At 59.5% G+C, this 18451-nt stretch overlaps 3 protein-coding genes across 3 annotated transcripts; 1 reads left to right on the forward strand and 2 right to left on the reverse strand.

The window, feature by feature from the left end:
* Positions 1 to 1447: 1447 nt before the first annotated feature.
* ICAM5 (intercellular adhesion molecule 5) lies at positions 1448 to 7897 on the forward strand (the record flags this gene model as incomplete). Its single annotated transcript, XM_082837052.1, has 11 exons — positions 1448 to 1529; positions 2464 to 2733; positions 2916 to 3236; positions 3458 to 3745; positions 4140 to 4394; positions 4516 to 4764; positions 5254 to 5496; positions 5575 to 5853; positions 5955 to 6194; positions 6603 to 6869; positions 7623 to 7897. The coding sequence occupies 11 exons, from the start codon at positions 1448 to 1450 to the stop codon at positions 7895 to 7897; spliced, it is 2769 nt and encodes a 922-aa protein (XP_082693178.1).
* A 3282-nt stretch (positions 7898 to 11179) lies between these two features.
* Positions 11180 to 13565, reverse strand: ZGLP1 (zinc finger GATA like protein 1; the record flags this gene model as incomplete). Its single annotated transcript, XM_082837127.1, has 5 exons — positions 11180 to 11309; positions 11476 to 11569; positions 11924 to 12009; positions 12806 to 13180; positions 13429 to 13565. 5 exons carry the CDS (start codon positions 13563 to 13565, stop codon positions 11180 to 11182), a joined length of 822 nt encoding a protein of 273 aa, XP_082693253.1.
* Positions 13566 to 14066: 501 nt separating this feature from the next.
* FDX2 (ferredoxin 2) lies at positions 14067 to 18416 on the reverse strand (the record flags this gene model as incomplete). The annotated part of the gene is made up of 5 exons (XM_082837133.1): positions 14067 to 14480; positions 14679 to 14766; positions 17800 to 17906; positions 18115 to 18169; positions 18257 to 18416. 5 exons carry the CDS (start codon positions 18414 to 18416, stop codon positions 14324 to 14326), a joined length of 567 nt encoding a protein of 188 aa, XP_082693259.1. The 3' UTR covers positions 14067 to 14323.
* Between the last annotated feature and the right edge of the window lie 35 nt (positions 18417 to 18451).

Below are 18451 nucleotides of genomic sequence, written 5' to 3' on the forward strand. Positions count from 1 at the left end.
TTTTCACTCTGGTCTCCCATGCCGGAGCCCCATTCCCTCTGCATTCCCAGCCGATGTAGTAAAAACCTCTCCCGCGGGCATTATCAGTGCAGTGCAGAGGGGCAAGGCATGGGCCCACGGGGCTTTAGGCTGTGGGAAGGCTGGTTCATGGTATGGCTTCTCCTGATTGGCTCCAGCGCTGCCACGCAGCAGCTCTGATTGGATGTTAAGTTTCCTACCCCCCCCCCCCCGCCCTTTAGACCCTGCACTTTCCTGGAGGGCAGGGGTGGGGAGAGAACTAATCCCCATAGTTCACCATTAGTTCTGGGAGTGAGAGCACAGGTGGGCTGGGTCAAATGTACTTTGTGAGGAACGTGGATACGCAGAAAAGATACCCATGTGTTGACTGCGGGGAAGGAGCAACCAGATGGTGAGGTGGGGGGGGGGCGGTGGTGTATGTCACAGATTCGCATCCTGGAAACGTCCGGTTAGTCACCGGGCCTGGTGAGCACGTGGAGGGTGTCCAAACCTGGAACCCAGATACGGAGTCAAAAGTATCACAGTTCGTCTCTTGGTCTCGCGTGGACGCAGAATCGGGGCCTGCAGTGGATGCCTGGCAAGGCCCGCGTGGTCCAGGGCCCCGCCCGCCGAGCAGAAAGCGGATTCAGAGGCGCTCTTTGGCGGCTCCTGCTCACACAAGTCGCGTAGACACGTGCCCGCTGAACGCTGGGTAAATACAGACCCAGAGCCGAGCCGACCCTAATTTAGACGCCCGAGAACGCTGCGCACAAGCACACTCGTTCCCAACTCGCTGTCACTTTCGTCCCCGCCCCTTCTGTCGCGTGCGGGGGCGGAGCCAGAGAAAGACTAGAGGCGTAGCTGTAACCCTCAGCTCCCAGGGGTTAAAAGGGGAAGGATCAGTGAGGGAGGCATCCCCACATCCTCCCCTAGAGCCTTCTCATCCCCAGCCTGCACGTCTCAAATCTCCCCTAGCCCCCGACCCATCTCCGCTCCAAGGGGGGGGCTGGTGGGAGGGGCTAAATGTGGAGGCGGAGCTCGGAGTCCAGCTCATTATCATAGCATCTAAGCAAGGGGTGGGGTGGGGGTTTGAGAAGGGCAACCCTGCATCCCCACCACCTCAGCGTCGCCGCCGGGGACGACGCTGGAGTGCGCAGCCGCCCCCAGAAGTCTCCGGACAATGGGGCCGGCCTCCATGTAGACCCTGGGGGTCGCTCGCTCCTGCCAGCACGCCTTCATCAAAGCCGGTAGCCTGGGGCACGCTCGCCTTCCCGCCCTCCCCGCGCCGCCTCTGCTGCCGCCCCCTCCTTGGAAACCAAGTTACCAACGTTAAACCAATCCCCAAGCGCAACTCAGCCTCCTCCACACCCCACCCGCCGCGCCGCGCAGTCCTCTAGCCCAGCTCAGCGCTCGCGCTCCCCTCGCCTCCTGCGCTTCCCCCGCGGCGGCGATGCCAGGACCCTCGCCAGGGCTGCACCGGGCGCTGCTCGGCCTCTGGGCTGCCCTGGGCCTGGGGCTCTTCGGTCTCTCAGGTAAGAGCCGGTCCGGCTCAGGGTGGACAGGGCGGGGTCGTAGTTTCTGGACCTGAGAAGCGGCCACAAGCCCCTCCCCGCTCCTCCCTCGCCTCGCTCCCACGCTTCTGCCCCCACCTTGAGCCCAGGGCCTTCTTCTCTATCCCTCTTCCCCCCCAACACACACTGGACACCAAGCTTCCGGACTCCTCGCTCACTCAGGTCTCTACCCTACCTTCTTCGAGATCCTGGGTGCTCTTCTGCACCCAGCCTCGAGCTCTGGAGACTCCGTTATCTCCCCTGTCCCCTCCCGGGGTACCTCCTCACCCTCTGCTATGCACCATGGTCCACGGACTGGCATCTTCACCACTCGAAATCCACGAAGACCCAAATCTCACCAACTGCCGTGACTCCTAGGCACTGTTCCCGCTCCACCCGGAGCCCTGGCAACAGAGTCCATCGGCTGTTCCCGCGGTTCCTTTCATGAGCCCAGCCCCGCGTCCTCTTTCCGTACTCTTCACCCGGGTTTGGACTCCTCCCTTAACCTCGCTTGACTCAGCCTCATCTCTCTTTTGCCCTCGCTTCAACCAGTCTCCCCTTCTCCTGGCGAGAACCGTGAGAACCAGTCCGCTTCCCTTCCCCCACCCGGGGTCCCCTCTTCCCAGCATTGCTGTGTGCGTTGAAAACCCCATGTTTCCTCTCATCTCTCCCCTCCCCCCCCATTCCTCCCCGTCACTCCATCCGCACCTTGGAGAGAAGGGCTCTCCGCTGCAATGTACCAGAGACACCCTCGAGGTCTGGACCGTGGGAGCGCGCTTGTAAACCTGAGACCTGGGCAGGACTTGGGACTCCTGGCTGTGGCCTCTGCTCATTCCCTGGGAATCCTGAGTCTGCATAGGGGCTCTTAGATCCCGGGGAGGTGGCTCCCAGGCTGAGCTCGCGTTTCTCCGGGCAGTGGTCGCGCAAGAGCCCTTCTGGGCGGACCTACAGCCCCGCGTGGCGCTCGTGGAGCGCGGGGGATCGCTGTGGCTGAATTGCAGCACCAACTGCCCACGGCCCGAGCGCGGTGGCCTGGAGACCTCGCTGCGCCGGAATGGGACCCAGAGGGGTTTGCGCTGGCTGGCGCGGCAGTTGGTGGACATCCGAGAGCCGGAGACCCAGCCCGTCTGCTTCTTCCGCTGCGCGCGACGCACACTGCAGGCTCGCGGGCTCATTCGCACTTTTCGTGAGTTCTCAGAGGCCAAGCTACTTTCCCTCCCTTCCAGGCCCCGCCCCCTGGGTAACGGGGTCCTCTCCTACAGGCCCCACCCTCTGGATCAGCACGCCCTCCCCCTCTTGGCCCCTGGGTTCCAAGCCACGTCGTGCTGAGCCCTGGCATTTCCAACAGCCGTGGTTCCCCCGTTGCAGAACGGCCGGATCGTGTAGAACTGGTGCCGCTGCCTGCCTGGCAGCCAGTGGGCGAGAACTTCACCCTGAGCTGTAGGGTCCCCGGCGCTGGGCCTCGTGGGAGTCTCACATTGACCCTGTTGCGGGGCGCCCGGGAGCTGATCCGCCGCAGCTTCTCCGGGGAGCCACCCCGAGCGCGGGGTGCGGTGCTCACAGCCACGGTACTTGCTCGGAGGGAGGACCATGGGGCCAATTTCTCGTGCCGTGCGGAGCTGGACCTTCGGCCGCATGGCCTGGGGCTGTTTGAAAACAGCTCAGCCCCCAGAGAGCTCCGAACCTTCGGTGAGTGGGTGTGAGGAGGGGACCCAGGGGGGTCGGGCCGATGTTTAAGAAGCTTGGAGGCAGAGAAATCTGAATTCTAATTCTTACCCTAACACTCACCAGCTGAAAGTTATTTTCCCCTCTGTGCCTTGAGGATAATACCATAATAGAGTGCCTGTAAAGCGCTTAGAACATATTGAGCGTTCAATACGTAAGTTCAAGCTCTGTTCTTCTACTCCCAGCCCTGCCTCCGGAACCCCCTCGCCTCGCTGCCCCCCGGCTCTTGGAAGTGGGCTCAGAAGGACCCGTAAGCTGCGCCATGGACGGGCTGTTTCCAGCCTCGGAGGCTGAGGTCTACCTGGCGCTGGGGGACCAGAGGCTGAGTCCCGATGTCACCCTCGAGGGGGACGCTCTCATGGCCACTGCCACAGCCACAGCTAGCGCAGAGCAGGAGGGCGCCAGGCAGCTGGTCTGCAACGTGACCCTGGGGGGCGAGAGTCGAGAGACCCAAGAGAACGTGACTGTCTACAGTAAGAGGGAGTGAAGTGGGGCCTCGGCGGCTCGGGGGTGGAGCCAGAGGAAGGCGAAGGCGGGGCAAATAGTGGGTGGGGCCCTGGTATCGGAATAGGCGTGGCCCGAGAGTCCCGAGGGGGCGGGGCAGATGGAAGACTCAATAGTAGCTGGAGAAGCGGAGTCTGAGCTGCCCAAAGGGGAAGGTCGCAGACCCGACGAGGATCCCTAGAGATGTGGCCTGACCACCTCAAAGGGGCGGGGCGAGAAGGGAGAGGAGCCTGAACAGCCCGAGGGGCAGGGCACGGTACCCACGGTTTGGCTGAAGTGGGGAAGGTTCGGGCTGATAAGGGGCAGCCTTGAACCGCAGGAGGGGCATGGTCAGTGGTCTCCCGGCCAATGCCCCGTCCCCAGGCTTCCCGGAACCCCTCCTGACCCTGAGCGAGCCCAACGCCCCCGAGGGGAAGATGGTGACAGTAACCTGCGCAGCCGGGGCCCGAGCCCTAGTCACACTAGACGGAATTCCAGCCGCGGTCCCGGGACAGCCCGCCCAGCTCCAGCTGAACGCCACCGAGAACGACGACAGGCGTGGCTTCTTCTGCGACGCCACCCTCGAAGTTGACGGGGAGACCCTGAGAAAGAACGAGAGCGCCGAGCTGCGCGTCCTATGTGAGTTGGCCTTTAACCTCTCGCCTACCTCCGCCTGCCTGGTCTCTGGCCGTGTCATGGAAGTGGAGGATTTCCCCACGGTCCACGTCTAGCCTCTTGTATCCCATGCCCCTGCCCGCAGACGCCCCCCGGCTGGACGATTCGGACTGTCCCAGGAGCTGGACGTGGCCGGAGGGGCCCGAGCAGACGCTGCGCTGCGAGGCCCGTGGAAACCCAGAGCCCTCGGTGCACTGTGCGCGGCCCGACGGCGGGGCGGTGCTGGCCCTGGGCCTGCTGGGTCCGGTCACTCGCGCACTCGCTGGAACTTACCACTGCACCGCGACCAACGTCCAGGGCCAGGCGGTCAAGGACGTGACTCTGACGGTGGAGTGTGAGTGGAGGTGCATAGGGCGCACCTCTGTCTGGTTCTCAGTGTCTAGGGGTGGCCTGACTACAGAGGAAGGTGGAAACAGGGTCTGAGGCGTGCCTTTGAGCAGGATTTTGAGAAAGGCAAGAGGCTGGTGAGCCGGATTAGGGGAAGATCTTAGAGAAGGATGGAGGGGAGGGGGTGGACGTGTCCACAGGAGCCTGGGGCCTGGCGTTTGAGCTGAGTCTTGGAAACGTGGGTGCTCCAAACCGGCTAACAATTTTTAAGCTAAAGACTGGGGAGGGTCCTGTGAGCACTTTGTAGGAATCAGGAAAAAAGCACACCTCAGGGCACAGGAAGTCCCAAAACAGTGCACGGCTTGACTGGAGAGAAACTCCTTTGCTTTGGTGTCCCTGTGCAGAGCGTAGCCTACCCGCCTGGGATGGGGAAAAGGGTCTAGGGACATTAGACCTGTCCCTAAACCCCAAAACTCAACAACACCCTCCTCTCTAGACGCACCAGCGCTGGACAGTGTGGGCTGCCCTGAACGCATTACCTGGCTGGAAGGAACAGAGGCCTCCCTGAGCTGTGTGGCCCATGGGGTCCCGCCACCCAACGTGAACTGTGTGCGCTCTGGGGAAGCCAGGGTCGTCGAGGGCACACTGCGTGTGGTCCGGGAGCACGCGGGCACCTACCGCTGCGAAGCCACTAATGCTCGAGGGTCTGCAGCCAAAAATGTAGCCGTCACGGTGGAATGTGAGTGGGGGCAACACAGGGCAGGACGGGGTACGTCGGAATCACCCTGTCCTGACTTCCAGTCCCTCTGCCCCCCAGATGGCCCCAGTTTTGAGGAGGTGAGCTGCCCTAGCAATTGGACGTGGGTGGAAGGATCTGGGCAACTGTTTTCCTGTGAGGTGGATGGGAAGCCAGAGCCGAGCGTGGAGTGCGTTGGCTCCGGAGGCACCAGCGAGGGGGCGCTGCTGCCGCTGGCACCCCCAGACCCTGGTCCCAGAGCCCCTCAAATCCCTAGAGAACTGGCACCCGGAACCTACATCTGCAACGCCACCAATCAGCACGGTTCCGTGGTCAAGATGGTCACCGTGAGCGCGGAGTGTGAGCGAGGCCCAGGCGGGCGGGGAGTAGGGGGTGTTCCAGGTCCCGGCTTCTCCCTGAACAACGAGCCCCCCCGCCCCCACCCCATGGCTGTTTTGCAGCGCCACCGCAAATGGATGAATCTACCTGCCCGAGTCACCAGACATGGCTGGAAGGCGCCGACGCTGCTGCGCTGGCCTGCTCCGCCCGGGGTCGCCCCTCCCCACAAGTGCTTTGCTCCCGGGAGGGCGCGCCCCGGCCGCAGCGGCTGCGCGTGTCCCGACAGGATGCAGGCATCTACCGCTGCCTGGCCACCAACGCGCACGGCACTGACGCCCGGATCGTCACTGTGGGCGTGGAGTGTGAGTTGCGGGCAGCACCAGATAGAGGGCATCCGGTCTCGGGCACAGTGACTAAAAGAGGTGGGATTCCCCGGGGGAGTTCAAGGGCACCTCCCCAGTCCCATTTCTGGGGACAAGGAATCCTGGCCTTAACATGAAATGTTAAGGGTAATGAAAACTCTAGGGAACAAGAGCCCGAGCCCGCCCCCGCCCCCTCAAGTTCTGGGTCTGAAGGGCCCTGGCGTGGGTCCCCACCTCCTTCCATTCAGTGAAGCAGGGCTCAGGATTTTAGCCCCGACAGCAGTCCAGTTGTAGGGGGATGGGGCTCTGAAGTGAGGCAGGATCTTTGCCTGCTCATCTCAAGAGGGACAGTCTCAGAAGGGGGCTCTCGGTCAGCGGCTGGCCCCTTCAACCTCCTGTCCCCTGTAGACCGCCCCGTCGTGGCCGAGCTGGCTGCCTCGCCTCCAGGAGGCGTGCGGCCAGGAGGGAACTTCACGCTGACCTGCCGAGCGGAGGCTTGGCCCCCAGCCCAGATCAGCTGGCGTGCGCCCCCGGGGGCGCTCAACATCGGCCTGTCAAGCAACAACAGCACGCTGAGCGTGGCGGGCGCTATGGGCAGCCACGGCGGCGAGTATGAGTGCGCAGCCACCAACGCGCATGGGCGCCACACCCGGCGCATCACCGTGCGCGTGGCTGGTAAGTAGCAGCTGGTGTGGGGGGGGGCCTGGGCGAGGGATCTACAGGGGGCTGTGACCCGCGCCTTGGGACTCTTGACCCCGTCCCTGCCTCCCTCTCAGTCCCCACAGATGAGACAGAAGTGAGCCGGGGTGGAAATTAGGGGCGCCCTGGCGGGTGGGGCTTTGATGGCGCAGTGGGGGTGGCAAGTGGAAGGAGAGGGCGCTGACGAGCCCAAGGGAAGGGAACCTTCGGGGCTGTGACTGCTGTGAGGAGGGACTTAACTTTGGGTGGGTTCTGCGTGGTGAAGGCTTGATCCAATTCACCTTCCAGCGTGCGGCTGTGGAGAAGGGGGTCTGGAGAGGGACAGAGGCAGAGGATAGTGGTGGGGACCCAGCAGGATCCTGCTACCGCTTCGCGTATCTCTGGGGCTGGGGTCTTTCTGGGGTGGAGGAATGACTGGGTTCCCCCCCGCCCCACCATCCTTTTGAGGGTGAGGAGAGTTGGTTGACTTCCTGGGTATCTCTGGGGCTAGGGGCTTAAATCCTCCCTGTGATGGGGTGGCCCATAAAATGCGTCTAGGGCCTCACCCGAGCTGGGGGTGGCCTTACTGGGGTCTCTCCTTTCCTCCAAGGCTGGGTTCCCTGGGGCTCCCTGCCAGGCACGTGAGAACTGACCTCATGCCTGTGGGGAGGGGCAGAAGTGGCCCGGGCTTGGTGTGTTGGATGGGTGGGGGGAGCTCGACCACCTTCTTTGAGCGTCCGCACCCCGCAGGTCCGTGGCTATGGGTCGCTGTGAGCGGCGCGGCTGGGGGCGCGGCGCTGCTGGCCGCGGGGGCCGGCCTGGCCTTCTACGTGCAGTCCACCGCCTGCAAGAAGGGCGAATATAATGTGCAGGAGGCCGAGAGCTCGGGTGAGGCCGTGTGTCTCAACGGCGCGGGTGCCGGCGCCGGCGGGGGCGGGGGCGCCGAAGGTGCAACTGAAGCTGCGGGCACCGCAGAGGCGCCGGCGGGGGGCGAGGTCTTTGCCATCCAGCTGACGTCAGCGTGAGCCTGCTCCCCTCTCCCCGCGGGCCGGGGGACGCCCCCCAGACTCACACGGGGGCTTATTTATTGTTCTATTTATTTATTTATTTATTTATTTATTTATTTATTTATTTAATTCAATTCCAGGGGCGTCACCCCCCATTTTCTACCCCCCTTCCCCAATAAAGTTTTTATAAAGGACTTCGGCTCCATCTGTTTCAGTCCGCGATGCAGAAGCAACGCAGGGTTCGAATCCCAACCCTGTGGGTGTTTATTCAAAAAACCATTTTTGCTTTTGAGGGCCTACTACGTGTCAGGCACAGTCCAAGCCGCCATTTCGCGATGTGACCGGGAGTTTGCGCTCTCCGCGCCCTGTTTCGTGTTCTCCCTGGACCCTTGGGCGGGGGTGGGGACCTGGCTCCTTCCTCCCTCTCTATGCTTATCTCTTCCGCCCAGCGCTGCCCTCTAATCCGGCTAATGTTGGGGGTGGGAGCTGGGTGCTTCCCCCAGGCCTGCTTCCAGGAGGAGCTGAGGCTGCCTTCCCTGGATGGGTGGAGGCCTTTCCCAGGGGTCTGGGCATCGCCCCAGCCCTGAGGCCTTGCAGGGATGGGTAAAGGAAGCTGCAGCTCCGAGTGTCAGCCGCTGCGATGTCCCTCCTATTACAGGGTGCACCCCTGCCCCACCCTCAAGGCCTCCTCCCTCCTGTGTCCATCTGTGGTGCCTCAGTTTACCCACAAGCTGCCTTTCGACTTGGCCCATCACGATTCGGAAGAGACACATAGGGTATCAGCCACATCCCCGCCCCCTGCTCACCACCAGTCAACCCCCTCACCCCGCACAGCAGAAGGAGAGAACAGCTGGGCCTCCTCCACCCCCCGTTTCCTCCTCCCTCAAAAGCAGGAACACAGAGCTGCCAGAAGGAAGCGGGCCTGGACTGCTCCAGCTCCACCGGCTGCCCCCCACAAACATTTCGGGAGCAAAAGTGAGAGCAGGAAACTGGGGCACTAGAGACTAAGCCAGTGCCGGGTGCCAGGTACAAAAGGCCACAAGGCCCAAACGTGGTGCAGCCCCTGCTGTCCGGCCCCCAGCACCTCTCTCCTTGCCCGCCCGCATCCTTGAGGTTCTGTGAATCCCAAACTCCTGCCTGCCACAGGGCCTTTGCTCTTGCCATTACCTCTGCCCCAGGTGTCCTCATTTCAAATAGTTCCTTTGTTTTTTCTGGCCGCACTGCCAGCATGTGGGATCTTAGTTCCCTGACCAGGGATCGAACCCGTGCCCCCCGCAGTGGAAGCGCGGATTCCTAACCCCTGGACCGCCAGGGAATTCCCAGCTAGTTCCTTACTGTCAGGTCTCTACACAAAGGTCACACCTGCTCAGAGAGGCTTTCCCTGAGAACACGGTAGCAGCCCAACTCCTCACCTCCTTACATACTTTATTTTCTCTGTAGCATGATCACTACTTGACATTCTATTAGATACTTACTGAATACCTGTTTACTGTCACTCTCGAATATTGGCTTTGCTAGGGATCTCTGTTCCATTCATAACTGAGTGCCTCATTGGGACCTGGCACACAGTAGTTGGTCAATAAATGTTGACTACGTCGATAAAAACAGCCAGGGGTTTGTAGACACACAGTCTGAGACCCTCGTGTGCTGTGTCTCTCCCCGAAGAGCTTCTCCATGCTGGGCACTGGTGGTGGGGGGGGGGGGCATATCACGGTCAAGAACAGAGAGGTGGTGACCTTGGACCTCTGAAGTCATGGTCCAGTAGGGGAGATGAATGTGAATGAAATAACCCTGGACCAGGAGCGAGGTGAAACTTCTGGTAGGTTCTAAGATAGAGATGAGCAAAGAGCTGAACTAGAGCCTGACGTGGGGTGGGAGGGGGGGTGTCCATTTTAGGCTGGGGGGGGGTCAAGGAAGGGGTCTCTGAAGATGTGGTGTTGGGGCAGAGCCCACCCCCACTCCAGTGATGCGAAAGGCAGCAGCTACGGGAGACCTGGGGGAGGGTGTTTTGAGCCAAGCAAGGGGGGTACTGAATGAGTCAGGGATCCGAGGGCTGAGGAATCTGGACCCAAGCCTTCCCCACAGGCTCACTCAGGAGAGTCAAAGGGGGTCTCAGAGGGGCTCGCCTTCCCAGGGCCAGTGGACCTGCAGGCCTCACTCACCCCTGACAGCAGGGACCACCCCTGCCCACTCTGCATCTCACCCATCCTTGATGCCCCCCTCCTCCCTCCCTCCCTCCCTCCCAGTGAGTAGTGGTGGCCTGTGTGTCCTGGCAACAGGGGTAGAGCTCAGCGTCTCCCATGTGGTTTTTGGCTTCAGGTTGGGGACACACTTTGGTGGGGTTAGAGAGATCTTGAAAGGGAGGAGGGGACACAGTAGGGACTGGTGTGTGAAAGGATGCAGGACGGAGACATTCTCTAGGCAAGGGTGGAGCTGCCAGATACAGGGCCCACTTGTGTGTGTATCACCGTGGGCCAACTTGTGCCACCTATGTTTCTTTCATGTGTGTCTGTATCGTGCATGTGTATGTGTCCTGTGTGTACATCAACACGTGTGTCTATTGGTGGATGTGCGTCTGTCAATGTCTTGCTGTCTTGTGTGTGGTCTGTCTCGTGATTGTCGGCACATATGTGTCTGCTGATGCGTCTCTGGCCGTGCCGCAAGGCATGTGGGATCTTAGTTCCCTGACCAGGGATTGAACCTGTGCCCCCTACAGTGGAAGCGGGGAGTCTTAACCACTGGACCCCTGGGGATGTCCCACTGTGTGTATCTTTCTGAACGTGTTGTCTGTCTCTGCATGTGGTGGCTGTCGCCCTGTATGGGGTGCTGTAATGAATGGGGCTAATTCCCAGGTGGTGCCTGTCTACACGACTGTGTGTGTCCCTCAGAACCCCACCGAGAAAACCCCTTCCCCACATTCCTGGGCCAGGGGAGAGGCGGGGGAGAGCGCGCAAGGTGGGATCCCAAAGTCACAGTGCCCTTTATCTGAGGAGTTTTGCTCTTTATTGTCACTGCTATTAACAATATGAGTTTCACAGCCACGAGCATTTCCTGAGGGGGTGAGGTTCTCAGCCAAGCCTGGCTGAAGCAGGGGCCAAGGAGGGGGCCAGTGACCCCGTGAGCCAGGAGCTCTGGGGCCTGAGGCCTGGGTCTTCCACCTGGTGTCTCTGAATGGGGAGGGGGCAGAGAGGAGGCAGGCTGCACCCCTCAAGACCCAAGTTCTTTCCCCTAGGAGGCCTTCAGCCCATTCTTCCCCTGGAGAAACTGAGGCAGGACAGGCTCGGCTGGGTGAGGAAAGGCTTACCCTTCCTGAGTTGGGACTGGGTGGGGACCCAGCAACACCCCACATCTGCCACACAGCCTCTTGGGCTGGACACTTTTCCTGGGCACCAGCCAGCAGCTGGAGCACCGGGTACCATATTTCTTGTACCTGGGATGGGAGTGCAAGAAACCAACATTCAGCAGGGGCCCAGAAATCACCACGGGTGAGCCCCGTTCCCCAAGAGGTGGGTGTTTCCTCTTCCGCAAACCCCACACCGGCTAAGCATGGACTGATGCGAAGACCCCACCCCAAATCCCTCCTCCATTCTGAGGACCTGATACCACAGGCGTTGCAGAGGGGGGTCCCATCTTCGGCATCTCTCCAGAGTGGGGTCCTCTGGGTCCTACAGGAAGCACAGCGTCGGGGCCCTGAAAGGGAAGAGGCCAAAGGGCAAGGGTCAGAGGCCAAGAGTCCGAGCTCAGGAGGCCTGTGTGGGATGGGCATTTTGGGGGGGTGGGGTCTCTGTGAAGGCCCCACCCAGCTCCGGGCCAGCCCCGGTGTTGCCAGATCTAAGACAGAGGGAAAGCCAAGAAGGGAGACAGATGGCAAAGCTCAGCAGAGGAAGAAGCCGGGGGCGTGGGTGACTCAGCCTGAGTGGAGGGGGATGCTGAGACTCCTGGATGGGTCTAAATAGGGAAGCGGGATGGGGAGAAAGACAAGGAAGAAATGAAACTGTACCCCCCCCCCCAAGTATTTATAGCTCTCAAGTCTCCAGGACTCACCCAGAGCCTCGCTGCCTCTTGCGTTGGCCTCTGGGACTCTGGCAGGGCCTGGTGGGGGACCCTGAGAGCGGGTGCTGCAGGCCAGGCTGGGGAGTAGACAAGGTGTTAGCACCGAGGGTCTGTCTGTATGCTGTCCCAGATAGCCCCCAATTGAAGATTTACGATCAGGCAACCCCCAAGGAGGCATCTGATGTCTGAAAGTCCTGGCCTTGCACCTCATTAATATCACAGACATAACCATTTGAAAAGACAGTAAGCCTGGGGCCAGCCTGCCAGGTTTGTTTTTGTTTTGTTTTCCTATTTTTTTTTTTGGCTGCAACCAGCGGCTTGTGGGAATTTAGTTCCCCGACTGTGGATGGAACCCCGGCCCACGGCAGTGAAAGTCCACGTCTTAACCACTGGACTGCCAGGGAATTCCCCAGCCTGCCAGGTTGAAAGCTCAGCTCTCCCACCTCTTTGCCGTGTGACCAAGGACAAGAGATCTCATCCTCTGTACCTTAGTTTCTGCATCTGTAAAGTGGGCCTCACGGGGTTCAGCGAGCCCATACACACCAAGTGCTACCTGTTACCTCTATGACTGTTGTCATGTCTGACAAACGGTAGCTATTATCATTGCTGGAAAAACTAACAGAAGCAGCAGCTCCAGGTATGGTCAGGCCTCTTAAGAAGAGACCCAGGCTCAGACCTGGATGTGACTGGCTCATAGCAGCAGGGACAGGGACTGACACCAGTCTGAGGTCTCGCTCAGAGATGGGGCCATTTGTAAGGCAGGGCTGAGGTGGGAGTCCATGACGGCATTCCTGGGAGCACCTGCCCCCGGGCCTCTGCACTGTTACCACTGTTAATTGCATAAAGGGTGCCCTTGCTCAGGCCAGCCCCTACCTGTAGGTGGGTATGATCTGTAGGCTGGAATCTGGCTTTATCTGAAACTTCAGGGTCACCCCCTCGAACTGGGGGTCCACTTTCTCGGCGCCCCGCTGGGGGTTCGACTGCTTCCGGGGTCTCCTCTGTGGCTGGGCTGAAGAGGCCGGGGGAGCCACTCGGGGCCCCAGGCTGCGGCTCTGCTGGCTGACTGGGGTCAGCATGTTCTTGGTATCCTTGGCCGGAGGTAGGGCTCCCAGAGTCTCCAGGGCCTTCGGCTCCCAGCAGGGCCCTAGGGCCTGAGTGTCCCAGGTGGCGGGCTGGGCCAGCCCCTCTGCTGTCTCTTGGAGGAAGTGAAGGGCGGTGACCGAGTCCTGGTGTGCAGGCCAGAAGGACCTGGGGACAAGGGGCAGTGCGGTCACCCCACTCCCTGGGCGGTACCTACATGAGTCTCAGGCACAGGGGGCAAGAAGAACTGTATAGCCTCTGACCCCCATATGACTCCAAGTATCCCTGGGGACCGGGACCTCTTCCTTGTAAGTACCAGGAACTAACATTTTGACCCCTGAGTAACCCCAGGAACCAGAGGTCATGATCCCTTGACCACTGGGCCAGGTTGGGGGAAGGGCCGCTCCTTAACGCACCTGCCACTGGGTCTGAGGCATCCTGGGGTCTTTGGTGCCTGCTGGGTGGCGAGTTCCGGGGGCGGTTCGGGGTCCAGACAGGGCGGCGCCAGCAGCTCTCGAAGCATCGACAAGTCCGGGGCTGGCTCGGCCTCCATTGTGCCCCAGCCCTTACCCACTTCCCAAATCTCGCCCGGCCCCGCCCACGCCGGGCCCACCCGATGAGCCCCACCTGCTTGGGGCGGGGGCGCTTCTGGCCCTGGGTGCAAGGAGCTCCACCTGAGGGGGGCGGGGCCAGTGGGATCGGGCGCCTCTGACCTGCGATATTGGGCACGGGCTTCGAAGCCTCCACCCTCAGGCCAGCCTCCGTCCTCTCTCCCTTCCGACCCTGCTTAGGTGGCCTGATCACCCCTTTCGGCCAAGAGCAGCCTGGACCCCTCCAAATCCTTCCGCGGCTGAGGGGCGGGGCCTTGCCACGCTGATCCTCAGGCTCGCGGGCCCTCACTATGAGGCCTCTTTCTCAGTTCCCCGCTGGCCCATCACCACCGTGGGAGGGGAAAGCTGGAGGCCTGGAAGTTGCAGTTGTAGACCCCAGGGCCTGTACTCCCACCCGCACCCCCCGCAAGGACACTCAAGATGCCGGAAGTCTGTGAGCCGGTTTTATTATCTCTCCGATTAGGTTCCACCCCTATCCACACCCCCATTTTCAGGGGTTTGGGGAGGCTGACCCAACAGGGGCCCTGTCCCCACCAGAGCCTGGACGCGGGATCTCTCTGAAGCACGCGTTCTGGCCTTCCGGTTGCTTCCGCCATCTCTCCCGGGCCTGTCCCGTGCTCTGGGCGGGGCTGGCAACTTGGCTATTCCTCCAGTCCTGGCCCTGGGGCCGTGAGTGTCTGGGACCATCCAGCTGCCTGAGTCAGTGGGGCTTGGGGACGTGGCCGTCCACGTAGAAGTTCCTGGTGATCTTGGGCAGGGTGAATTCAGCCCCTTCCAGCTCAGGTGTCAGCACAATCTGGCAGCCCAGCCGGGAGTTCTCTTGGAGGAGGGGGGCCATGTCCAGCATGTCGTCCTCCCTGGAGCAAGGGGGGCAGCGATTATTAATGGGTCTAGGGGAGTGGCCAGAAAGGAAGCTCTCCTGCCAGCAGCAGGAGCAGGGAGAAAAGCTGGGGCTGCCCTCTGTTGCTGACGGGGTGGAACTCTGGACACCCGGAACGCCAAGGCTCAGCAACCAAGCCCTGCAGCTCAGAGCTGGGAGGGGCCCCCCTGCTCACCTCTCGTCAGGAGGAGGCAGAAGGTCCAGGTGGTCCTCGCTCACATACACGTGGCAGGTGGAGCACGCCAGGGAGGCTTCACAGGCTCCTGGGGACAGCAAGTGAGGGAGCATTGGTAAGGGGAGTGGTCAGGCAGGTGCCATTCAGTGAAGGACATAAAGGAGAATCCCTTTGTTTCTTTATTATTATTATTATTATTTTTGGCCACACCACATGGATTGGGGATCTTATTTCCCCGACCAGGGATCAAACCCAGGTCCACGGCAGTGAGAGCCAAGTCTTAACCGCTGGACCACCAGGGAATTCCCAAGAATCCCTTCGTTTCACCACTCGACCCTCATTTCTCCCTCCCGGGCCTGCACGCCCACTGTGGGCACCCTCCACCCACCCTGTCATTGACTTAGCTGGCTGTTCCTGACCTGCACATAGTTTTTGCAAAAGGACGCCCGGGGTTTCCCCCAAACTCCCCAGCAGGCTGAGGACCAGGCTGGATACCTGGAATCGTTAATGAGCGTGGACCTGACTTCAGTGTAGCTGAGAGGGGACAGGCCAGGCAGGTTTCCTGTAGCCTGTGGGCCCTTGCTGCGACCCTGCCACTGTGCTGGGCTTCCCTGCTGCTGCTGAAGGAGGGACCGGCTCACTCAGCATCTAATGCTGCAGCAGGGGAAGGGGTTAGGGAATAAGGGTTGGAAGATGGGGAGTCTGGGATTTCCTGCTTGCCCCTGGACACATTCCCAACCTTCTGATTGATCACTGGGAACTGTGCTCCGAAATAATGTTCCTCCTGGCCTAAAGCCTTCCAAAGGTTTTTTTCTTTTTTCCCCCCCAAAGGGTTTTTATAGCTAGAATAAAACCCAAACCCCTCCACTCAGTCCTTGAGATGCTCCCACCCCCACACTCACCCACTTCAGCCACACCGGCCCCCTCACTCAACTCCTCCATGCCAAGCTCATCCCCACCACCGGACCTCTGCATCTTCCATACTCTTGATCTGGAATGCTCTTCTCTCCACTCCTTCCATGGCTACGTCCTTGTTGTCTTTGGGGACTCAACTGTCCTCCAAGTGCCCCATTTCTTGTCCTTCCCCTGACCCTTGTTATCTCTTAAATAATTTCTGGACAGTATTTATCACAGTGTGAAATTACCATCATAATTTCTGGGTTTACCTGTGCTCTGTCAACCTGCCCTCTTCTCTCTGTACTCAGCACTGAGCCTGGCAGGTTGTAGATGCTCCAGAGATACTTGTTATAAGTGAACGGGACAGAATTCTCTTTTCTCTTCCGGACATGTCGGACAATAAGAGTAGTGCTGCAAGGCAGCCTCCTGAACCAGCAGACCATCCCTGTGGGCTACGGTGACTAATTTGCCCACCCTTCCAGTCTCTGGGGAAGAAACTGTCTGGGCCTCGAAACTGCCAGTAGTTCCCAGGCATCTCTTCCTCAGCCCTCTTTCCCAACTCGTTAGCGTCCTTACCCCATGAGACAGATTATCTAATGTAACCGTCCCAACTACTCACTGCACACCAACTATATGCCAGGTACTACACACTACACATGAGATCTGTTTAATCCTCACAGCAATCTGGTGAGATAGGAACTAAATTATCCCATTTTATAGATGAGGCCGAGAGATGCTAAGGACCTTGCTCACGGTCACACAGTTGGCAACGGCAAAATCTGAACACAGCCCACTTGCCTTGAAAATTCATGTTCTAATCTCTGTCATGAACTGCCAATCACTGGATTCCAGAACAGAACTTTAGGTAGGTTTGCTATGACCCCCACGCCCCACACACACATTCCTACAACTCTCCCCGTCTAATGATTAAAGCAGCTCCCTATTACATATACCCAACAGCTAACCCTGTACACTTTTTGTTTGTTTTTGTTTTTGTTTTTGCTTTTGCTTTTGCGGTACGCGGGCCTCTCACTGCTGTGGCCTCTCCCGTTGCGGAGCACAGGCTCCGGACGCACAGGCTCAGCGGCCATGGCTCACGGGCCCAGCCGCTCCGCGGCATGTGGGATCCTCCCAGACCGGGGCACGAACCCCCGTCCCCTGCATCGGCAGGCGGACCCCCAACCATTGCGCCACCAGGGAAGCCCCCTGTACACTTTTTAAAAGACTGCTCTTCCCAGTTGCTCATGATATAATTACATGTTTATGCATGGGATTATTGTCCCTATTAGGTTGAAATTGGTGTGAAATGACACGGGCCTTATCTGTTTTTTACATTGCTACCTGGCACACAGTAAGTGTTCAATATTCATAGAAGAGCAGCACAGATTAGTGGCTAAAATAGGCTGGGTTTGCTTGAATCTAGTTTTGCCACTTACTTGAACTTGGACCAGGTCTGCTCAACCTAAGGCTCAGTTTCCTCACCTATAAGATAGGATAATATTCTCCCCTCCTGCATAAAGTTTTCACGGAATAGATTCAATCAGTTAATATGTGTTAACAGGCTTAAAGTAATGTCTGCTATTATTGTATTTCCTCTAACAAATACTGATTTAATACCTGTTACATCTAAATACCATGACAGGCAACAAATAAGTGTGAACAAGGCAAACAGGGTTTCTGATCTGATTCTGGGGAGAGATGACTAAGAAGGAAACAAAACAATGAGAAGTGCTACGCAGAGAATAAAACACACTGAGATGACAGTTATCGGGGCATGGGGACTTTAGTTGGACCGAGGGGGACAAGACTGTCAGGAAGATGACATTTACATCGGGACCTGAAGGATGAGAAGGAGCCAGAAGATCTGGTGGGAAAGCACTTCTGATGGAACGGCAAATGCGAAGGCCTTGAGGCAGGCATGAACTGGGCTGTTTGAAGAAGAGCAAGAAAGCCAGTGTGGCTAGAAGAGAGGGAGGAAAAAGGAAGAGAATACAAGCTCCTGGAGGGCAGGAGTTTTAGTAACCTCTAGCAAATGCTCAATAAATAACTGCTGAATGAATGAAGGTTAAGAGGCAGGGAATGAGACTGTGGTGAGGAGTCTGAAGTTTACCCATGTTTGGTGGGAAGCCATGCAGGGTTAAGTAGTGGAGAATCATATCTGACTTATGGGGTTTTTTTAACGAATGAATACGGGCCTCCCCAGTTCCCTGTGCCCGGCTCCCACCTTCCAGATCCACCCCATGGCGCTGGGCCAGGTAGAGAACATTGTCCCCGACTCTGCCGCTCACCGGAATCCGTTGGCCTGACCGGTCTACGAACACCACGTTCACCCTGAGGACAGATCGGGGTGCAGATGACGAACTGGATGATGGGCACAGGGACCAGGTGTCATCTAGGATTAGGGAGTCGCGTTTGGGGCTTGATGGACAGGGGATTAGGGTGATACAGAAGGGGGACCCAGGGATGAGGCTGTAGGGCTAGGTGAGGACCGGAGAAACCTCGTGAAATTAGTAATGGGGGACCTGGCCCCCACACTCACACGTCGCCGGGCCGCTCGGGGCCGCCGGCTTCTTCCTCCCCCGCCGGGCGCGAGCCTAGAAAACACGGTTGGGTGAGCAGCCATGCCGCGCCCGGCCGGCGTCCAATAGGTTAACGCTGCCCGTCCGGAGCGCCCCAGGTACCTGTCGCCCGGAACTTCTTGGCTGTCGCAGGCGCCGCCGCCGCCTCCCCGGACCCCCAAAAGCCCCCGGGTCGGCACCACCAGGCACCCCTGGCCGCCCGCAGCAGGAACCCAGCATTCACGCCTCCCCAGGCCACGGAGGCGGCCATGACAGGCATCATGTGACCCAGAGACTAAGTATGCGCCGTGGCGCACG

This window comes from Leucopleurus acutus (genome assembly GCF_964270905.1).
Source record: "Leucopleurus acutus genome assembly, chromosome: 3".
In the NCBI taxonomy this organism is placed as follows: Eukaryota; Metazoa; Chordata; class Mammalia; order Artiodactyla; family Delphinidae; genus Leucopleurus; species Leucopleurus acutus.